Genomic DNA, 21,261 nt, shown 5'->3' with positions numbered 1-21,261 from the left:
GAAGGAAAACACTGGGCACTGGGACTCCCTCTTCATTGGTCATCCTAGAGCATCATGTGGCCAAGGCTCCTTTTTAAAGATAACTCCTCATCTCCTGGAGCTCATACTATCTTCCCGTCTTGCATTTCTGCTTGATCCTGTGGAAGACTCCTGTCCGGCCTGACAAAATGTGTGACCACTTTGTGGGTACCTGGAAACTTCTTTCTAGTGAAAACTTTGAGGACTATATGAAAGAGCTGGGTGAGAATTGTTATTTGGAGTTGTTGTATCTGGGAAAGGGAAGGAATGCTGAATTTGAACTTTATTCTTTACTTTTTTTTTTTTTTTCTGGCTATGCTGTTTATCAAGGGGTTTTTAGTCCAACTAGTTTGATTAGACAGTGTTATACTGAAGAACTTTGCTGTTTGGATTAGTGTTGTCACATTCCTGTTATACAGAAAAACCTTAATTGCGAGGAATAGTTTCAGGTAAGCCAAGTCTATGCATGCCTACTTAGTAGTGCTATAAATGGAAGTAAAACACCTTACTGCAGCGTTTTATGTGGATTTGCTTTTATCCTTTGGAGATACAAAGTGGTACAATGCTAGAATGCAGCAAGCTTCTCCATGTCTAAGAGCAACACACCTAAATTTCGTTATATTGCTCTTGGACTAGGACACTGTCTAATTGTTATGGCTATTAGAGTGAGTGGAGCTCCGTGGCTGCCTCTGGTGAATATTAATAAATAAAGTTGCATGCATTCATGCAGATACTTGCAAAAGATTTGAGGAATAACACTCGTCTCTAAAGGTGTAAACTTCATGGTTAGAATTAAAATAGGGTTTAAAAGGTGTCCATATTCTTGTAGGGTAGGAGATGTATGAGGTAACTTGCACTGATTGGATCCATACATGCTAAAAATCTTGGGGTGTTATCTGGAGATTATGAGTAAAATACTCACCGAGACTTCTGCAGCACTCAGACAGCTTTCAGTGAGACTCTAGCACTCTTAATCTTTACCCCAGATTTTAATCAGGACAACCGTTGCCAGCTATTTCTTAATCATTTCCTTTTATTCAGCACAGCCACTGACAAATATATCTGTGATTTAAGTGTTTTTTGTTTGGTTGGTTTTGTGGCTTAGAAACTCATATATTTCTGCTTATTTATTATTAGATATAGTCAGCATACAAATTAGTGCATAAACCATTGTGGTAATATGGAGTAAGCACATATGTGAATATTTAGCATTAAAATCTTGCGTCAGTCTTCAAAACATTGTTTTTGCTACTCTATCAATGACAGAAGACAATTTCCTTGTGTCATCCCAACTTGGCATGGTCTATAAACATAACAGCTAGTTAGATGTTACAAAAGAACTTCTGCAACACAGGATTAATAAACAATTCAGAAAATAATGGGGAAAGCAACACTGAAGTTGTTTTTTTATTATTCCCAAATAAGATAAGAACACTAACTAGAGATAAAACTTTCATGGTGTCCTTTCTTATTTGCAGGTGTGGGATTTGCTACCAGGAAAATGGCTGGTGTGGCCAAGCCCAATGTAACTATCAGCATAAATGGTGATGTGATAACCATCAAATCAGAAAGTACCTTCAAAAATACAGAGATCTCTTTCAAGTTGGGTGAAGAGTTTGATGAGACCACAGCAGATGACAGAAAAACAAAGGTGAGTCTAAAAACGGCATTTTCCAAATACATCTCTCAAAGGGGATGTCAGAGCAGGAGGACAGAGTCATGGTTTTGACATACGCTGTTGAAATGATGCCTTCAGAGGTAAGCATACAAAGAATCCTTTTTGCTTAAGTACTGCTTGGACATGGAAACAGTCTTCTCTTCAGTCCATAGCACCCTGATAAAAAGGCCAAACTTACCTTTTTTCTTTAACAGAATGTCATAACTTTAGAAAATGGCTCACTGAAACAGGTGCAGAAGTGGGATGGCAAAGAGACTATCATAAAGAGAAAAGTGGTGGATGGGAACCTGGTCGTGGTGAGTTTGTTTTTGTTGTCTAATCACAGAATTCATTGTGCAGAATTCTTGTCTGGTGGATGTATTACATTGGACTCAAATATGGGGAATGAAAACATCTGAATAGTCTGTACACTGAGTGAGAAGCCTCTCTGAATAAGTCTGGAGCTTGTATTAAAACTGAAATGGTGTTAAATTTATGGTAGGGTTATGCTTGCTTTCCATTCAGAGCAAGAGATGGTTAGGGAAGAGCAGGGCAAATAAACCATCCCCATTAGGGAAACTTTTATATATCTTAGTTTTAAAGTCCTGTACAGAATAGAGGATGCATTAGTGAAGTCTATGTTAGGTGCACTCGCTCTATGCTGACACAAAGTAGTCCTTCTGCTCCTCTTCAGAAAAGAGAGAAAGAGACAGAGAGAAGGGAAGAAAGAAAAAGAAGGAAGGAAGGAAGGAAGGAAGAAAGAAAGGAAGAAAGAAAGTTAGATCTCCTTTAGTTGGCATTGTCTGGGCAGACAGCATTGTGCTTGGTGCCAGTGAGGCTCAACTGCAGTTTGGGGTTTTCCAGTGCTTCTCTCCAGTTTTAGAAAAGATGCTTTGAAATATCTGGGAGGGGACTAAAAATGTGTTCATAAAAGGCAGCTACAGTTCCTACATGTTACATGTACATGAAATTCCTGAAGAGTTCTGCCCTCCCCTAGAGAAAAAGATGTGTCCACAAATTTAATATTTAAATTTCTTTGGATAAAGACCAGAGGAGAATAAATAGAAATGGTTTTTAATAACAACTTCATTAGGAAAGATTGAAGAAAAGAGTTTGATCTAATAGAAAAATAGATGAGGACAGAGCCTAACATGCAGAGGCTGACACAAGCAGCTGCAAGTCATGCAGGACTCTGTGTGTGTTGTGCAAGTGTGTGAAGAAGACAAGCCACAGCTACAAAAGGTGAGAGGAAAAGAGACTACTGCCCAAGTCCAGAGTCCATTCACCCTCCATGGAAGTCCCAGGAGCCTTCTTTGGGGGCCATAAAATGAGGAGATTAGAAATCTCCTGGGGGAAGCTGAAACGGATGGTCTTTCAGTCCTGTAATGAAATATTATATGTTTTTCTTTCTGAAGCTCTCAAACTTGAGTTTCACTGTTTTGGCAATTGTTTCTGAAGGACAAGAAATGCAAATTCATTCTTACACTGGCTTCCAGTGGATAAGCATTTTTCTACCTTCTGACTAACAAATATGCAGTGAGACTTAAAAGCTGATTAAATTTCCATAATTTTTTTTTTCAGGAATGCACCATGAATAATGTTACCAGCAAAAGAGTTTATGAAAAGGCATGAAGAAGCCATCTTCAGACAGGACAAACGCTTAAAGCTGAGGAAAAACTTCACTGAAGGAGAAAAACTCCACAAATACATTTTAAAGAGAACTGCACTTTTTACAGATATATCCTAAAACAATTATATGCAGCTAGTTTAATTTGTTATGGCTATTCAATAAAATGTTCTGCTTTCTACAACCTGGGCTTGTGCTGGAGTTTGTCAGAAAGGGTCTTTGGGGGGTGCACCATGGGGACAGAGCTGTGGGGGCAGTATCGTGTTAAATCCTGTGCCACGCTTGGTAACTGTGACCCATCTCACTGCAGAAGGGGGGTCAGAGACGGTCCAGTGGGTGGCATTTGTTGTGTAATGGAGATGGATGTAGACCTGGACAGAAACCATCATCTGATGAATGTTGTGTATGGGCTAATGACCGCAAGGAGCCTGATGTGGGCTGATATGCCCACAAGCCAGCACTGGCTTTGAATGTGAGCAGGGAACCTGGTACCTCACACAGGGCTATGGTTTGGGATACCATACAAATGCTGAAAATTTTAAACGTGGGGGTGATCTGAAGTGGTTTGATCTTGTTCAGATCCACCTGGTGTGAAATCAAAGCTCTTAGCTTTGTTGAAATTGCTAATGTGCCTTCCCCTAATATCTTTCTTGTCCTGGAGTAGACAAAAACCATTAACTAAAAAATCATAACTTAGAAAGTGCTCTCAGGCCTACTAAAATGCCTAAAGGTTTTCTAGTGTTACAACCTACTTTATTTCCTATATTCATTTTCTACTAGATCATTAGGTTAAACCAGTCTTTGTGTTTTACACCTGTTAGAGAAAACTTTCATGGAAACACAAACCCCTCTAGATACAAGGCCCCTTAGACACCAGATTTTTCAACTCCTTTTATTCTTGAATTATCCTTTTCTTTTGCCACCTATTTCAAAACGTCATGTCCACAGAAACCCTGAATTCTTAACTCAAACAGAAGACAAAAAGTCTAGTGAAAACCTGAACAAGAAGAACCTGAAAGGACAATAAATAACCACAACATGGGGAAAATAGTGTATCTCAAGCTGTATGATTAAGTTAACCTCTTGTCAACCAAATTCCACGTATTCCTGACATTCCTGAGGCTGTCAGAGGCAACAGTGCTGGGACCTTACTGCCAGCAGCACAGACCTCATACACTTGGACTTTCTTCTGTATGACTCAGACTGTTCCCAAGTGTCTGCACTATTAATACAGCTGGAGAAGGGAAAAGAAAAGGACGAGCTTCTGCCCTCCAGATGAACTAAGGAGTCATTTAAAAGAAGTTCTAAAAGATCATCAGTAAATTCTGAAAAAAAAATAAAAAAGCCCCTTGATTTTAATATGGCTTCACTGGTTATGAAATGTCATCAGCTTTAAGAACAGCAGTTGCGTAGGGGAATGAATTATGCTTTAGAGTACCCCACATATATAGTATTCAATCTACCTAGCACAAAATTATTTATGAAAGATGGAAAAAGTACAGTTTAGTAGCAGAAAACCTGCCAGTGGGAGATGATCTCAGGAAGCAGCAATATTGACTTAAATAAGCTACATAAATATTGAAGATTAGTTCATGCTCTCTACAGTTACCTGAAGAAAAGTTGTGGGGAGCTGTGTGTTGGCCTCTTCTCGCAGATAACTAGTGATAGGACCTCAAGTTGTGGCAGAGGAGGTTTAGGTTGGAAATGAGGAGACATTTCTTCTCAGAAAGAGCAGTCAGGCATTGGAATGGGTTGCCCAGGGAGGTGGTGGAGTCAGCATCCCTGGGGGTGTTTAAGGAAAGGTTGGACGTGGTGCTTAGGGACATGGTTTAGTGGGTGACATTGGCAGTAGGGGGATGATTGGACCAGATATCTTGTAGGTCTTTTCCAACCCTAATGATTCTATGAGTCTATGATCTCTCGTTGTCCACAATTACAGAAACATTTTATTTCAGAGGTCATATTGCCAATATTAATATAGCAACCTTTACTTCCCCCAAATCTTCCATTTTAAATAAAGCCTGCAGTTGCAATTGTATCATTTATAGCCTGATTTTTCAAAGGGGAATGTAATCTTTTCTGAAATAATCACCATTTATTTTAGTATCCAAATTCAGACTTGGTGAATGAACCAAAGACCAGATTTATTAATTAGAAAAACAACAACATTTAAAACTTCAGGTGCTAGGGTTTTCAGTGAAGTGACGTTATGACAAACTTTTTTTTGGGCTAGCACCATAATGAAGTATTAGTGATGCTTTTTTTAGAATTTGAACACTGCAATTCACTTTCTAAACAAGTCCAAAACTTACTCTCTAAAAAAGACAGCAGCCCAATAATTTCTTGAGTAAACTGAGATATTTTTTTCTCTGTCAAAGATGTGCTCTCTCATATGTGGATGGAAGTGACAATATGCCTTTCAAGGAGTAAAGGCAGATCAGTCAGTGTCTTGCCTCGCCTGCAGAGCAGTGCAGGTCCCCATCTCCTTTCTGAAGTGCTGAACTGTTCTTCAAAAATCCGAAACCATTCCACAGCATTGCTTTCTTAAAAAAGAGGATCTCACCAAATCCCTACAAAACCCATAGGCTACAACTGGCACCCCTGAATGCTAAGAGGAGGAGATTTTTACCCGTTAGTGTATTGGCTGACTACTTCTTTACAGGAGTGGTCTTGGATGACCAGAGGGGAAGGGGACTCACGCCTAGAGATTTTCAGCAGCTCAAGAGAAGGATGAAGCAAGGCTCATTCTGTGCTTTGACCTTTCTGTTACTTCTCTGTTTTTCTTTTCATTCTTGGTTTCCACTGGAAGGAACTCAGCGTACTTCTGCACGCGGCTCTGCCGAGCCCAGTGTGAACCCAGCTCTGCTACCCGTCCCCTCAGCCTGAGCAGTCTTGGTCCGGTCTCCTGGGGTGGCCCAGCTAAGGCGACAAAAGGCTGCTCACGCCGCCAAATGCAGCTTTTGGGAAGGGCAGACTGCTGGCCTCATGTTTGCAGTTGTTCCCTCGGCTCCCTCGCGTCAGTGTCAAAACATCCCTAGTGTCCTTTAGGCAAGGCAGGCATTTGGCCTCCACTCTCCGCTTTTATTTCTGTTTTGTTGATTACTCCCCATAGAATTGAATTAAGATTTCTTTGGGGTGAAATTTGCCTAGATAATATTTCATTTAGCGAAGTTAACATAAATTTACTTTTTGTAAAGTATTTTTTATGTTTCTTTTAAAATTCTCCTCATGTTCTTATCTCTCTATTTTTGTCATTTTTTACCCTTATTTCTAGTCCTGCTTCACAATCTCCAAGTGTATTGATTTCAAATCCTGTTTTATTCCAACGGCAAAAAAAAAAAGATTCAAAGCTCCCTCTTATCACATGTACACACAATCCTTGCCACTTTTTTTCTTTACACTTGAAAAGATTGCTTTCCACAGATATTATTTCTACTGAAGAACTAATTCCCTGCTCTTCTTCTTTCTAGACTCTATGTCCTTTAAATGAAAGTGATGATTTTTCTTAGTGACAAAGAGATAGATGGTAGCAATGTCAACATTGTTTGAGACTGCTTAAGACTGGGGTTTTTGTCTGTATAAATAATTCTCTGTCACTTTTGTTCTTAAGGCTACTGGTACTGCAGTATAGCTGTTCTATTCTGACTGATTTGCTCTTCTTGAATTTCTCTGAGCCTGATTTTACAATGTCCCAATCATCTTTTATTTCCCAAAGGCACCAGCCTTGTCTTGCTAAAGTGCCTTTATGTGGAAAAGACAATTAAATGAAAGAACAAAGAATGCCTGAGGAGCAACGGTTGAATATTTTCCTATTATTCCTTGAGAAATAATGGATAGTTTCATCTAGAAGTTTTCTCATTTCCAGAGATTGGATAAAAGACCTAGCTATTCTTTACACTAAATGTGATATAATGCATCTCCTCTTTAGAAGAACATTGTTTGGACAACACCTTCACAAATTGACATTTATTTGCATTTTACAGACACAGAATCTGCTTCCTATTGTGGAGGAGAAAATAATTATTCTTTTATTTCTTTTCGTTTTTAATCACTCTGATCTTTACACCCTTAGACTGAACTGTAATTAGACCTGAGCAGTAATAGGAAGTTCTGCTCCACTTACCCTTGTTCATCTTATGACTGATAGGATAAAAACATTTTGCATATACAAACAACATTTGTAACTTCAGACCCTGAGTTTTCCACACATCTACAGAATAATCCAGAGACTATATTATTTTCCCTACTCAAGTTGTACCATTTTCCTGTTTGAACATGTTCCCCTTCCTACATATGACAGCTTTCAAGACAAGATCCAAACCTTACCTATCTTGTCCCAGCATCAGCTCCATTTCACTCTTTCACTCCTTCTTTCCTTGCAATAAAGATCTGAGAAGTCCCCATACGTAGTCCTAACTCAGAAGGTTTAATCATGACAAGAAGACAAAATGTATTGAACTGTTAGTGAACTATGGTTCATACAAACAGGAAAGAAGCCATTTAATCCTTTTACATAGCAAGTAATAGTTTTCTCCAGGAAAGTGGTTTAGACAGGGGGACAGAATTACACTTGATGTGGTCTCACACTAAATAGTTTTATATACTTTAAGGTGTCTTGAATTACAACGCTTTCAATTCTTGCCTGTCAAATATACACATGGTTTATGGATTTGTCCTTTGTGTCTGGTTTTCACTAACCACAAGACAATGTACATTAAACAAACAAACAAAAAAACAACTTTCAACCTTTCCAACTCAGTATTTCAGAAAAAGCTTCGGGGTTCCTGGTGGAGTTGAATGTGAGCCAGGAGAGTCCTTGCTGCTAAGAGTACTAATGGTATTCTGGGCTGCACTAGGAGGCATATCGCCAGCAAGTCAAGGGAGGTGATCCTTTCTCTCTGGTCAGCATTGGTGGGGCCACACCGGGAGTGCTGGGTCCAGTGCTGGGCTCCTCAGTACTGGAGAGACTCCAACGAAGGACTACTAAGGTGATGAAGGGTCTGGAGCACCTGTCCTATGACGATAGGGTACAAGAGCTAGGATTGTTCAGTCTGAAGAAGGGAAGGCTCGGGGGGGCTCTTATCATTGGATATAAGTACCTGAAGGGAGGGTGCAATGAAGACAGAGCCAAGTTCTTTTCAGTGGTGCCCAGGGAAAGCACAAGAAGCAACGGGCAAAAACTGAAACATTCCCTCTGAACATCTGGAAGAATTTCTTTACTGGCACATGTTTCCCAGACCTGTGATTCTGTGAAATTTTAGGTAATACATGTAATAACAGAGGTACACAGACACATTCTAAACCATGCAATACCACCACTGGAAGAAGATATTTCTGTGGCAGATTTTTTGTCTCCTCATCTGAAGGTAGAAGATGTTTGGCCTGAGCATCCCTCTCTGCTTCACATGGCACAGAAACAGCCATTGCCCTTCATGCCAGCAGGGAAACCTGAAGAAATCTCATGACAGTAAGAGACATTTGAATGCAAGGCCAAGGCTGCACTGGCTTACATTTGCATTTAAGTCTACAAAAACTAACTATGCGGGTGCAGAGAGGCAAAAAGAGAACAGTATATGCCTTCTTCCCAAGCCAATAAGACTGCTCACCTCTCACCAAGTAGCTTTGAACTCAGGATAAGCCCTTTAGAGCTGAGCTCCATGAATGCACCAATCTTCAGAACCTGCCTTTATTTGTGGAAGAAGGGAGACAGTGAAGCTTGGCCGCTTCTTCTCTTTGTGGTGCCTCCTGGAGTATACTTAGGGAAGAACCAACAGTTTGGGATCATTGCTCTGATGCAAAGGCAGAAAAAAGGACAGATGCATCCCATTCTGTCTGCAAAGGATAAAATACACAAATCCTTTCTGTGATGAGTCATAAAACAAGAAAAAAAAATGTGTATAGCAGGTTCTCAACAGTTCTTACCCTAAACCCATGTGGTTTTGATTTACCTGTCCTAGAGGTGACAGCAGTAGTAATGGTGATAGCAGCAGAATGGTGTTGGGAGGACAGTCAGAGTTGGATTTCATGGGGATACAGTACTCTTGTGCTTGGCATCTCCACGTGGCTCCAGCCCCCCTGCAGTCGCCAAACTGCTCCATGGCTGCAGGGATAGCCTCACATCCCATTCCCCATGTGCACCTCACTGTCCTGATCTATTCAGTGGAGGAAGCCAAGGCAGGCGTCACCCGGAGCCTTGGTACTGACACGGCTGCCTTGGACAAGGTGCACATTGTCTTGCCCTGGCCCTGCCTCTCCTATTGGCCCATCCTGACCATTACAGGGACCGGGCATCTTTAAAAGGAGGCAAATGAGGTCTGAGCCGGGCACACAATCTCTCTGACTCCCACCAAGAGCTTCTGTAGCCGCTGCCTCTCTCTTCAGGACCACTGCCTCACGAAGCCAACAGGATGTGTAACCGATTTGTGGGAACCTGGAAACTCGTCTCCAGTGAAAATTTTGATGACTATATGAAAGAACTAGGTGAGAGATGTTGTGTCCTACTTTTTAAAATTTTTATTTATTTAATAAATGTCATTTGGGAATGTCTCTTCTTGGTCTTATGCTTTGTTCATGCATGCTGTCTTCTTCCTTGCCGCACAGGCACTTTAATTATTTTTCTAGCATACTTTCATGTATTTGCTTCAGCATTTACTAAAATGGAAAAAAAGAAAGGCAGGTGCTGAATTACTGTTATAAATTTACCTCTGTCTAACTGAACTGACCTGATCTATTCTGTTTGTCTGTAATGAGAAGGATCTAAGGAGATGCAGCATTGTTTTATGTTTCTCTTCATTCCACTGTTAAACTCATGACTTGTGATAATTTACAATATATAATGGAGCTGATGTCTCATGACACTTTGGTTTCAGAGGTCTAAATCCTATGAATGAATCTATCTGTTACTGAGGAATGCCAGAAATGTAACAAATTAGGCATTGTGTTTTATTCTAATGCTGGCTTCATTCCTGGATAGCAAGTGCGCAGACAGTCAGTTAGAGCATTTCTTTTGCTGTATAAATGATACACTGAGACACTAATTCCCCTTATTTGAAATGTTAAACTGAGTAACAAAAGAACTTCAGTTAATTAATTAACCAGCGTAAAAGTGGGATGCAAGTCCAGCTACAGACATTTTTCTGAAGACCTGAACAGAAATGTTTCAGCATTGAATAATTACTGCAGATAGTATTATAATTTACCGATAACATTATCTCCTTTGGTATGGATGTTTTCATTGGCGCATAGCACAGCATTAACAAATGAACTAACTGTAGCTATCCCCTTTCCGTTTTTATAAAACAGCAATAAATCATTACTTATATGTTTACTTGTCCTTTTCACTGAGGTTTAAATGTTAAGATCCTTAAGGGGTCTTAGTAGCAACCTAGGAATTGCCCAGTGTATTTGATGCTTTCATAAATACAGCACATTGGCAGTTCAGAATCCAGTTTCTTCCATGCAACTGGTTAAGAAAAGTTCAGGTTCTCATATCATTCAAGAATTTTTATTTTAAAAGGAATTCATCAACATTTTATGAGAAATAGTCCCTTTTTCTGATTTCTTCTACCCATTCTATCTCTATAAAAGCACATGCACATTAGTAAGCTCCTATGTTTCTTCTTAGCTAAATGTACACTAGTTTCTGAGATACGCTCATGTACATCTTTATTTCTTGCTGGAGGTGCACACTGTCAACTGGGGCTGCCTCTGAACACAGCGCTTCCACATATGAAGAATCAGTGTGCCAACAGAAGCAAGCATTATAGTATTCAGGAAGAAAGTGTTCTTCATTTTTCCACTGAAGTTTTATGAAATGATAGTGGGTTTCTAGCTTCCTATAATGTAGAATCATAGAATCATAGAATGGCTTAGGTTGTAAGGGACTTTAAAGATCATCTAACTCCAACCCTCCTGCCATAGGCAGGGATGTCATCCACTAGATCAGATGGGCCAAGGCCTCATTCATCCTGGCTTTGAATACTAGCAGGGATGAGGCATCCACAACATCTCTGGGAAACCTGTGCTAGTGCCTCACTACCCTTACAGTGAAGAATTTCCTCCTAATGCCTAGTCTAAATCTGTCCTCTTTTAGTTTAAGACCATTCCCCCTTGTCCTATCATTATCTTCCTGAGTAAAGAGTCCTTCTCTATCTTTTTTTATAAGACCCCTTTAAGTATTGAAAGTAATGACGGTTATGTTTCTGATTTCTAGGAGTGGGCTTAGCTACCCGGAAACTAGGTGGCTTAGCAAAGCCTGATGTGATCATCAGTATGAAAGGGGACATAGTAAACATCAGAACTGAAAGCACCTTCAAAAATACAGAGATCTCTTTCAAACTGGGCCAGCAGTTTGATGAAACGACAGCAGATGACCGGAAAGTTAAGGTAAGGGGGCTGATGATCTCTGAGTAGTTCTGATATCCTAGAAGAGAACCAGGAGGAGTTTTTCCTATCCTATTAGTGCACTAAGAAATTTCTAAGCTATTCAAGAAAAGCAATGAAAGAAGAAATAGTATGGTGCTGACACCAATGGTAATGTTTATTGATACCAGAGAACATGGATCTTGCTGAACATAAAGTGAATTGCTACCCTAACCTGCAAAGCTTGGACTACAGTTTGAAACTTTTCTCTTGGCCTTTATAGAGTGTTGTAACCTTGGAGAAAGGGTCATTGGTGCAAGTGCAGAAGTGGAACGGCAAAGAAACCACAATAAAGAGAAGACTGGTTGATGGGAAAATGGTGGTGGTAAGTACCAGGCTCTTGCTTCTTGTACGCTGCTGGATGGCAGAAGAATGGAGTCTTCAGTTTACTTCTGTCTAAGCAGACTATCAATTTTGGCTTATGAGATAAATAAGGATGGAGAAAAAGGGAAACAAGCTGGAAGGAAATAAATATTGTCCCATAACAGCAAATTGTCATTAAAGTGATTATACTGGAAGCGCTGCCATGATTTGAGATCATATTTACTGATCTCAAGATTATTCTTAAAACAAATGTGGCTTTCAAAGAGCAGAAACCTGTAAAATGTAAAAAGAATTTTGCAGGCTGGATACTTCTGTCCCTGTACTGTCTCTTTTTCTTCCATCTTCAGAATGGAGCCTGTCCACCTTAGAAAAGTGATTTCACACCTTTTCATACATTTATTTCCACCAGTGCAAGTTAGTTCACACTTCTGTTTGCTTTTTTGTTTTGAGCACACCCAGCTCACTCAGCAGGTGCTGGAGGTTTAATTGCATGAAAGCTGGACCTCTGTGCCTAATCCTGCCGGTGACGTTGATGTGCAGTGGGGCCAGCAGGTCCAAATGAATCCTCTGAAGGGCCCTCAGCATTGAGAGGACCACGTCCTTCACGGAGGCTGGGGAACGGTGACTTTCCTCACTCTCCATTTAACCTACCTTTCTGTAGCAGCCACGTAAAAGCCACAGGGGAGCCAAGCCAGTGTCATAATACATTTCAGGGAATTAAGATTTCAATTCTGAATGAAGACAATTATTTTGTTCATTTAAGTTTTTAAAGAGTGGACCTAAACTAGCTTGGGCAATTTATTCACTAACAGCAGCACTAGGCCTTTACATGCTCGCTTGTTCAGACTGCATTTTATTTTAAGTTTTCTTACATTTGGAAGAGTTATTTGCCTTCACATCTTATTGTGGCTGCATTTCTGCGTCAATTTTTCCAATTACGTAAACATCTTTAAAGTGTTGAGCAGAGGTTGGGTCCCTTTACTACCAGTGCCCTGAGCCCTGCCCCTGGTCTAAGCTAGGAGTGTGGAGGAGGCCTTATTTTCTGCAGGCCGATGATGTCTGTCTCATGTCCTGTCACCTCTGTCGCACTTGCCTGGTGGCTGTGAGTAATAAGGAGCCGCTGAGAGCCACCAGGGTGAGAAGGTCAGGAGAAACATGTTGTGACTCAAGAGTGCAAAGTTTTGTAGGCCAGAAGCCTGACCTCTGAACTACAAAGGCTGCTTCTACTTCCACAAAAAAATGTTTGTAAAATTGAAAGCGTTCATGAGCCACGGTATGATACACTAGGCAGTGCTGACATTTCTGTCAAACCAGTAATAATAAGGAAGGTAAATTTGTTTCTGGAAGCTGAGCCTAATTTTGCAATCTATTTGTCATTATACGATGCTTAATTAATTCTGATGCTGTTAGAACAGAAACCACTCTTATTGCGACATAACTATAACTTTGCTGTTTGCCCTAAAAATAATACAGATTTTAAAAGATGAGATCTGGATTTTCACTGACCTCAGCACACCTGCTGCCTGCGAGGCCCTTATGTTGATCTTCTCTTTTGTGCCTTAGGAGTGCGCCATGAAAGGGGTTGTCTGCACTAGAGTCTACCAAAGAGTGTGAAGAAACTCCCTCCCTGCACCGGACTGGGACTGGCTCTTAAAACTCACCTTAGTTCAGTGACCAAAGCCTCATGCACTGTGCTTCTTTATTTTCTTATTTACTTTTATCGGGAAAATGACTGCATTATAATTTGGTATTCCAGAGCCATAGTGTGACTAATCCAAAGTATTGTGGTGACTCAATAAAAGCTTCTCAACACAAGAAATGGAGTGTTTGTCTGCACATGAATGATTTAAGTTTTCTTTCTTGGATGATGCCCATCTTTTCTGTTGTTCCTGTCTGTGTAAATGGTCAGAGCATTCATGCGTAAAATATTAAAATACAACCGATCTGCCTCTGGGAGAGGGCTAACACTGCTTCCTTGGTATGTGTAAAATTTCTCATCTCATGGCTGCAGTACTACTTTCCTGAAAATGATTTTATTGCTGAGTAGTTCCTACAGGGAAAATCATCTTTACCACAGGAATTTTTGACTTGCAAGATGATTTATTGATTCAGCCTAATAGTTTTACTGCACCTTTATTTTATTTTCATCCCAAAATGCTTATACTCTTTTTGGTATCACTTTTTTATATCCTGGCATTACTTGGAAGAAAACAGCTATTGCAGGAAAAAAAGTATCGGGACAAAAAAAAAAATTATCAGGATAATGCTTCTCTGCCAATTAGCTCATGAGCTGTGAAACAACGTGTGGAGCAGGTATGAATGAACTCCAGAAATCTAAATGCTAGAGGGCTTCATTTCGTAAAACACTGAGCAATCCACCCTGCTTCTAGCACAGTTTTTATGCATGGGTTTAATGTTAAGCACACAAAGGAGATTTTAAGGGTAGAATTTGCTGCTAAGCCTGGCTGAGTAGCTAAGCCGTTCATTCTTCCCATTGCAGTTACTCTGTGCTTTTAACTAAGGAAAAACCAGACAATCTACTTAATAAAAAGCCATTGTAGCAGCTTATTATTTTTTGCTTCCATTGGCTGGTATTCAGTAATACCACAGCACCCAGCTACATAAGAGGAGTATTTCATCCCTTGTCACTGCCTCCATGCCATCATGCAGGACTCTCCCTGCCTTCTCTTAGGGGTTAAAATAACTGTGATAGGCTCATGTGTTTATTTTGGCTTGTTGGGAGCTGCAGTGCTAATATGAACTTTCTCCTACTGGTTTTACAGTCAAGAACATGAATTCTCAATGCTAAGTAAGATCCTGAATGTCGGAATCTGAATTGGTGTGGCTAAGCAGAAAATTAAGAGAATGACATAAGTAAATGCAAAATGTAAAGGTCGCCTTTCTTCTCTACACATCCTTGGAAAAACTACAGACTGGATCCAGCTTGGGACATACTTTTATATAGGAGCAGACTAACTGGTGGCAGCTGCCAGAAAGCAAACAGGATGGATCCTAGAAAATATGAGCTATGAGAGAAGGCCGGGGATTTATGGACAAATTTATGCTGGTCTCTAACCTAAATGGGGGGTGAGAGGGGAACAAATTCCCCATCTTTAGTCTGGATATTAAAATTCACATTTGCGAGTGTCAGAGTTTCTGTCACTCTATTTCACTGGTGTCTGTAACAAGGACTGTAAGCAAAGTGCTCCCCTTGTATTATCATTTGCAAGCAGATTGTAATCACATATTTTAACTCAAGACAATGCGCCAGGCTTCCATAAAACCAGCCCTACAACATGAACTGCTACTGCACATGAATTTCTTGTTTATTCTCCTAGACTCTTAACAGAGATCTGAAAAATGCATTTCTTACAGCCCAGAATCTGCAGTGTATGTGATGGCCTGATTTTTTTGCACTACATTTTTATGAATCTCCATTTTTTGCACAGTAGCTACCTCATACCCTCCCCTTGCAGTGTAGCACAGTCCCAGGAAGGCTGCTGGAGCTGCCCACCCTGGCCCAGTTCTTCTCCAGCCCTGAGATGCAGGCAAAGGCGTAGTGACTGCTTCAAACAAGCTCGTTATTTTCTTTGCTTTTCCTGCAGCAACCTGCAAATGCTTCTCTGAGGTTAAACGGAATATTTTCCTATCCAACAAAATATCAGTTTTCAGCTTTTTATATCCTCAAGAAAAGGAAATAAACATTCACTTTGGTACAAAATGTGTTTTTTCCAGCACTGGGGGAAAAAAAAACAATGGTTCACCTAGTCCTCATTCATTTCTGTACTGTCTTGTCCTTTTCTGTGACACAATCTCTCTCTCTCATCTTCTCTGTATGGATTTTTTAATTGCATTTGATTTTCCAGAGTTTTGGGATTAAAATAATAGTAGCTTTAAAATTCCTAATGAGATGCAGATATGCTATTAGGATCCTAGTATTTGGCACTTTCACGCTATACAAAGGTCACTTCAAAATGTCATGTGAGCTGGGGACTTTCCAAAACAGGAAAACTGCAACAGAACTGATAGTGTTGAAGGCAAAAACAATAAGGCAGGTGGTACAAATCGGCTCAGAAGTGGAGTGCTTTGGGATACTGGAGTCCATAGAGCAGTCCTCAGAGTCTCCAAAAGAAATTAGGGTGAATATGAACGGTGTAGTCTGAAGGTCTATTTTGTGTCTTACATTAAATCAGTTTTTCTTTCCTAAACATTTTACATGGGCCAGATACTCATAGAAGTAATGTCTGAACTGCAGTACGATGCCTATATCTTGAACGGTGCTTTCACAATGGCAAATGAGTCCACTGGCCATTTCCCCGCTGCTTAATCTAGAAATAAAACTAGCCTGATGCTGGCATAAGAACAGCACCATTTAAACCAATCAGCTCTATCTAGTGCAATGACCCCATATAATGAAAATCCTGGCTGATTTCAGAGGGCCACAGACACTCCCTTCTCCTGTCGTTCAGTCCTTCTGTGAGTGCTGTAAGGCACTGCCACACCTCGCTTCCCCTACATCCCCCCGCATCCCAGTGGGAAACACCTGCATGGGTCATTCATCCTTTCCTTGCTACAGAGACCACTGCAAGCAAATAAAGCTGCATCTGCCCTGTGGGTACTGCAGCCATTGCCTTAGACTGGGCAGAAATCAACTATTTGTGATAGAAAACATCTCTGGGTGACACAACGCTAAATCTGTGATACTGTAACCCACAGCCTAGTCTTTTCTATGCAGAGAGGAACAGGGAAGAGAGGAAAGGCCACTGACTCTCAAGCAAGGGAGTCTTTGTCCTTGTTGATGTCCCAGGTAGTAACTTTAAATTTTTCTTGACTGTTTTCATTGCGTTCAGATAGGTGGCGGGTCTGGGGACAACTGTATTCTTGCAAAGCAAATTCACAGCCATCCTGGGCCAGCACATGGCCTGTGGTGCTATTTCAGACACACAGAAACCTGGTCACCTATTGGGACAATTTCATTAGGCAGCAAACATGCAGCTGAGCAGTTCTAGAAATGGCAGAGATTTGGGGAGGGGAATTACGCGGAGTTGTTAAAGCCATTGAGCTTCGTAGCAAGTCCTCACTACGTATTTTTTTCATAGAGAAAAAAAATATGTTAGGCTGATAAGCACTTTGCTGTGTAGAAATTGCTCAGCTCTGTCTTTTAAAATGTTGTTACCTTCCCTAATTTTTGTTTTGCATTAAAGATGTTCTGTTGATGTCTGTGGAAAAAGGAGTGAAAGGTTAGCAGCGCTGAAGGGGTAATCAGTCAGAAACAAATAGGCTGATGCCATGAAAAATCGCCTTCAGAAATCCTGGAATTTAGATGTAATCAAGGTCTTTGTTAGGGAGGTAATTAGAGCATATCCTTGCCATTTTGGTGCGGAACATTGTGATTGGCTATTGGCCATTGTGCTGCAGATAGGAAACACAATAAAATGATGTTATTTGGACTAAAGGGCGCAACAACATTAGGAGTAACTCATTCCCTGAGACACTAAAAAGAGAAAGATATGTAAAGTAGACACTGTTCATATAGTATTTTCAAAAGAGATTATACTTTTCTCACCTTTTGGGAAGGAAATCAATATGTAAATACTATTTCTCAGATGCTATGAGTATTTAAGAACTAAAACTTGGAGGAATGCCATGACTCAGGGATGAGGAAGGGTGTAGTGATTGGATTACAGCTTGATCTATTTTCAGGTACTCAGTAGAGTACTAATTAAAACTAGTTAGATTAAAACTATTTTTCAAATTATTTGATATAATGTTATCATCAATATTGATCATACTATGTGTGAGATGTGTAAGCGAGGGGAAAAGGGTTTTCAATTTACTTCCAAGCGAACACATCTATTTTCTGAGGCACTTCCTTGTGGACAATGCTTCCTCATAGGCATCTCTGTGAGCAACAGGGTCAAAAACACTGCAAATTATTGATCCTGTTCTTCGAGCTTATAAATATGCTCACTGTCAGGGCTAAAGCTACAGGAGATATCTGTAGTGGAGCTGTGTGACAAGCCAGATAAAGCACAGCCTGTATCATGTCTGACTGAGTTTTAGGTTTCTTTAGGAAATCTGTAGACATAATTAATGGGAAGAAAAAATATTTACTGTATCTAGCTACTGTACACTACTGAACATGCCAACAATAATATCATTTATCTCTCAGCTCTTAGGATGAATTTCCAGAACTAAAAGCTAAAATATACGTGCATGTATTACTTGGAAGCTCTCCAGTGTGGATATGAAAATCTGAGACAGTGACGGTGGAGCACTCATTCACCTTGTGTTCAGAAACTCCTAGCAGAGGGGCACAGCTTTGTACAGCTTTATGCCACCTTCTCATACTTTGTACCATTTAGTGTTCAGAGTTTTGTAGCCTGTAAACTTGTGCGGGGAAAATCGTTTAAAAGGAATGTTAATTCTCTCACAAACCTTCCCTCTCTACTAACAGTGGAACTACAAAGTAATTTGAAACTTCAAGACAAAACACCGAAGGCCCCTAATTACCTGGTTAACGCAGATGTTTTCATTTAAGTTAACAAGAGATCGAGCAATCAGATTATAGAAGGGTAGTGCATAAATGTCTCTGCTTTCCAGATAGAATCTGAGCCTCTGGCCAGGAGCACAGGAATCAACACTAAGGCTTTCCATGTTGCTTCCTCTTTCTGGGGCAATTGGTGTAATCAAGAAGCATCATCACAGTTTATACCAGTACTGTCTCCGGTTGGATAGAAAACATGTTGTGAAATAAAAACGTAATCATTAGAGTCTAAGATAATGACTTTGTAAGACTTGAGCCAAGGAAGAGGAATAATTTTAAGATTGTATTCCCCCTCCTTTTGAGAATCCCTTTGCAAAGCCTGTTCATTGTGGCTAGCTAACATCCGCATGTAAATTTTTGTCAAATTGCATCTGACTTGGAAAAAACAATCCAAAAAAACAAGCCAGTTGCTAACATCAAAGTTCTGAATGAGATGTTTGCACAGATATGGTTACAAGCAGAAACACTGCTCCTGTAACTCCTGCTGAAGAGGAAGCAGAGCTCCAACATATTGCTTCAGTTCTTTAGTAGGATACAGGGGCCAGGAGCTTACAGTGCAACCAGTTTAACATCAGTCCTCAGAAAAATTCCCAAGTAAATCATCAGGCAAACTACTTAGGAGAAGCCAAAAGAGAATAAAAGAATGGAAGCCAATCTGAACAAATCATTTCAAACCAATGCCATTTTTTTTTTTCCCCAGAGTGATAGACAAGTCTTGTGGATGGAAGAAGAGCAGCAGTCCTCATCTCTGGTGACTTTAGCAAGACTTTGACAGCAATTCATTAAACACTTTCACAAACATGATAAAAATTTAGGCTAGATTAAGTTGCTGCTACAAAGAAGGGATGCAAAAAACATGTTTGGACGGTCAGTGCTTCACTGTCAGAGTGGTAAGATGTGTCAAGTGGACTTCTGGCCCAATCTCCTCAATAACAACACAGATGATATTTATAGACTACACAGAGAAGAGAGGAAATGCAAGCACACCGGAAAGCAGGGTTCAAATTCAAATGATTTCAACAAACTCAGGAAATAGTTTGAAACAGTCAGGGGGACATTTAAGAGGGAAAAATGCACTAGGCAATAGCAGCAGCAGCACAAACACCAGATGGGGAACAAGCAACAACCAGTGTAAACACTGGGAGTTTGTAGTGGACCATAGACTAAATAAGAGTGACAAAACTGACATTGCTGAAAAAAGGCAAGCCTCACGCTAGGGTGTGCAGTCAGGAAGACGGCCAGTGAGCTGGGGTCATCTGCATGTGGTGCTGGTCCCCAGTAAAACCTCCACAGTGCATGATATTGTGTCTAATTCTGCGTAATGCAGTGAAAAAAGGATGTGTTGAAGGGTAGAATTCAGAGAGAAGCAATAAGACCTAACAAACATGCCATAAATTGAAGGGATTCAGAGATGGGAGACTGGTCAAGGGTATAGGAAACTGGTGACGTGATGAAATTCCTCGTATAGGTAAGAACTGTAATATATTTATATCTATACACACATGCACACGCACAGAATTATCAATTAATACATTCAGCTTTAGTCAGAGCCAGTGACCCAGGACCAAGCTGCTGATACCACTGTTCTCAGCCACCAAAAATGTCCAGGAAGCAATGTAGCTGAGACTAACGTCACCTCTGCAGCACCTGCTGTGAGAGTCACAGCACCGTGGATGTCTCCTCAGCTTCCAAAGTACATGTTATAATGGGGCAAAAGCTCAGCACATAGAGAAAAAAGGCAAGTTTAACAAGAACTAAATCAAAAGAGTAGATTACGCAGAGCATAAACAGTACTTGTGGTTTCCTTCTACTGCACATATTTTCTAAATTATCTGTCCTATGACATAGGAGATTTAAACTGCTTGGACCAGAAATATATTGGTGCAAGATATGTCTTTGCTCAGGTATGGATGCTAAGCACTTTGAGACAAAAATAATTTAAAATAAAATTAAATTAAAATTAAAATTAAAATTAAAATTAAAATTAAAATTAAAATAAAATAAAATAAATAAAATAAAATAAAATAAAATAAAATAAAATAAAATAAAATAATAAAATAAAATAAAATAAAATAAAATAAAATAAAATAAAATAAAATAAAATAAAATAAAATAGAGAAAGAAAAACTGAAATTAGTGTATAAATAAATAAATCTTAGTAATCTGAATACAGCATGCTGTGATGAATGCAGCCAGCCTGTGAATGTGGTAGGATTTTGCATCTGTCACTGTTTCAGAAAAGCTGAAGTGCTTGTAAAGCAGGAGACACTATCTCCTCAGAAAGCTGTTCTTGTCACTCTGTCACTGTTATGGTGGGAATGATCAGGCTATTAAGTGTCATCTTCCCAAAGCTTTTATTGTATGAGGGAAGAACTGATGTATTACTCTTTGAATGCTACAAGTTTCAGATTATCACAGGGGGCTGTGAAAACGGTTAAAGGATGCACTTTTTCACTTAATTTTGACTGGACTCAAGCCATATTTCTTCTTCGAAATCAATATAATAGCACTGGGGCTGGGATCCCAAAGCAAGGATTGCCTGTATGATACCTGTGAGCTCTTTAAGGACTGGTGCTTATAGGTTGAAGACATATGTTACACTAAAGATATTCTCAAACTCTGCATCAGCAATAGCTCTGCCATCTGGAACCAGCTTGGGAGCCTGCT

General features: G+C 40.0%; 2 protein-coding genes across 2 annotated transcripts; both read left to right on the top strand.

The window, feature by feature from the left end:
* Positions 1 to 84: 84 nt before the first annotated feature.
* LOC308190983 (fatty acid-binding protein, adipocyte) lies at positions 85 to 3,486 on the top strand. Its single transcript, XM_080582853.1, has 4 exons — positions 85 to 240; positions 1,497 to 1,669; positions 1,891 to 1,992; positions 3,257 to 3,486. Exons 1-4 carry the CDS (start codon positions 168 to 170, stop codon positions 3,305 to 3,307), a joined length of 399 nt encoding a protein of 132 aa, XP_080438979.1. The 5' UTR covers positions 85 to 167; the 3' UTR covers positions 3,308 to 3,486.
* A 6,129-nt stretch (positions 3,487 to 9,615) lies between these two features.
* On the top strand, positions 9,616 to 13,954 carry LOC308190984 (myelin P2 protein). The gene is made up of 4 exons (XM_080582854.1): positions 9,616 to 9,782; positions 11,515 to 11,687; positions 11,947 to 12,048; positions 13,611 to 13,954. The coding sequence occupies exons 1-4, from the start codon at positions 9,710 to 9,712 to the stop codon at positions 13,659 to 13,661; spliced, it is 399 nt and encodes a 132-aa protein (XP_080438980.1). The 5' UTR covers positions 9,616 to 9,709; the 3' UTR covers positions 13,662 to 13,954.
* The last annotated feature ends 7,307 nt before the right edge of the window (positions 13,955 to 21,261 follow it).

Source organism: Anser brachyrhynchus (assembly GCF_964034855.1).
Source record: "Anser brachyrhynchus genome assembly, chromosome: 2".
In the NCBI taxonomy this organism is placed as follows: Eukaryota; Metazoa; Chordata; class Aves; order Anseriformes; family Anatidae; genus Anser; species Anser brachyrhynchus.
Note: the sequence above shows the minus strand (reverse complement) of the source record. Positions and strands in the feature narration are given on the sequence as shown.

Bases quoted from the DNA above. Each gene is read 5' to 3' on its own strand.
- LOC308190984 (XM_080582854.1), top strand. From the start codon at position 9,710: ATGTGTAACCGATTTGTGGGAACCTGGAAACTCGTCTCCAGTGAAAAT. The intron at 9,783-11,514 runs GTGAGAGATGTT...TCTGATTTCTAG, and splicing joins TGACTATATGAAAGAACTAG to GAGTGGGCTTAGCTACCCGG. The intron at 11,688-11,946 runs GTAAGGGGGCTG...TGGCCTTTATAG, and splicing joins CAGATGACCGGAAAGTTAAG to AGTGTTGTAACCTTGGAGAA.
- LOC308190983 (XM_080582853.1), top strand. From the start codon at position 168: ATGTGTGACCACTTTGTGGGTACCTGGAAACTTCTTTCTAGTGAAAAC. The intron at 241-1,496 runs GTGAGAATTGTT...TCTTATTTGCAG, and splicing joins GGACTATATGAAAGAGCTGG to GTGTGGGATTTGCTACCAGG. The intron at 1,670-1,890 runs GTGAGTCTAAAA...TTTCTTTAACAG, and splicing joins CAGATGACAGAAAAACAAAG to AATGTCATAACTTTAGAAAA.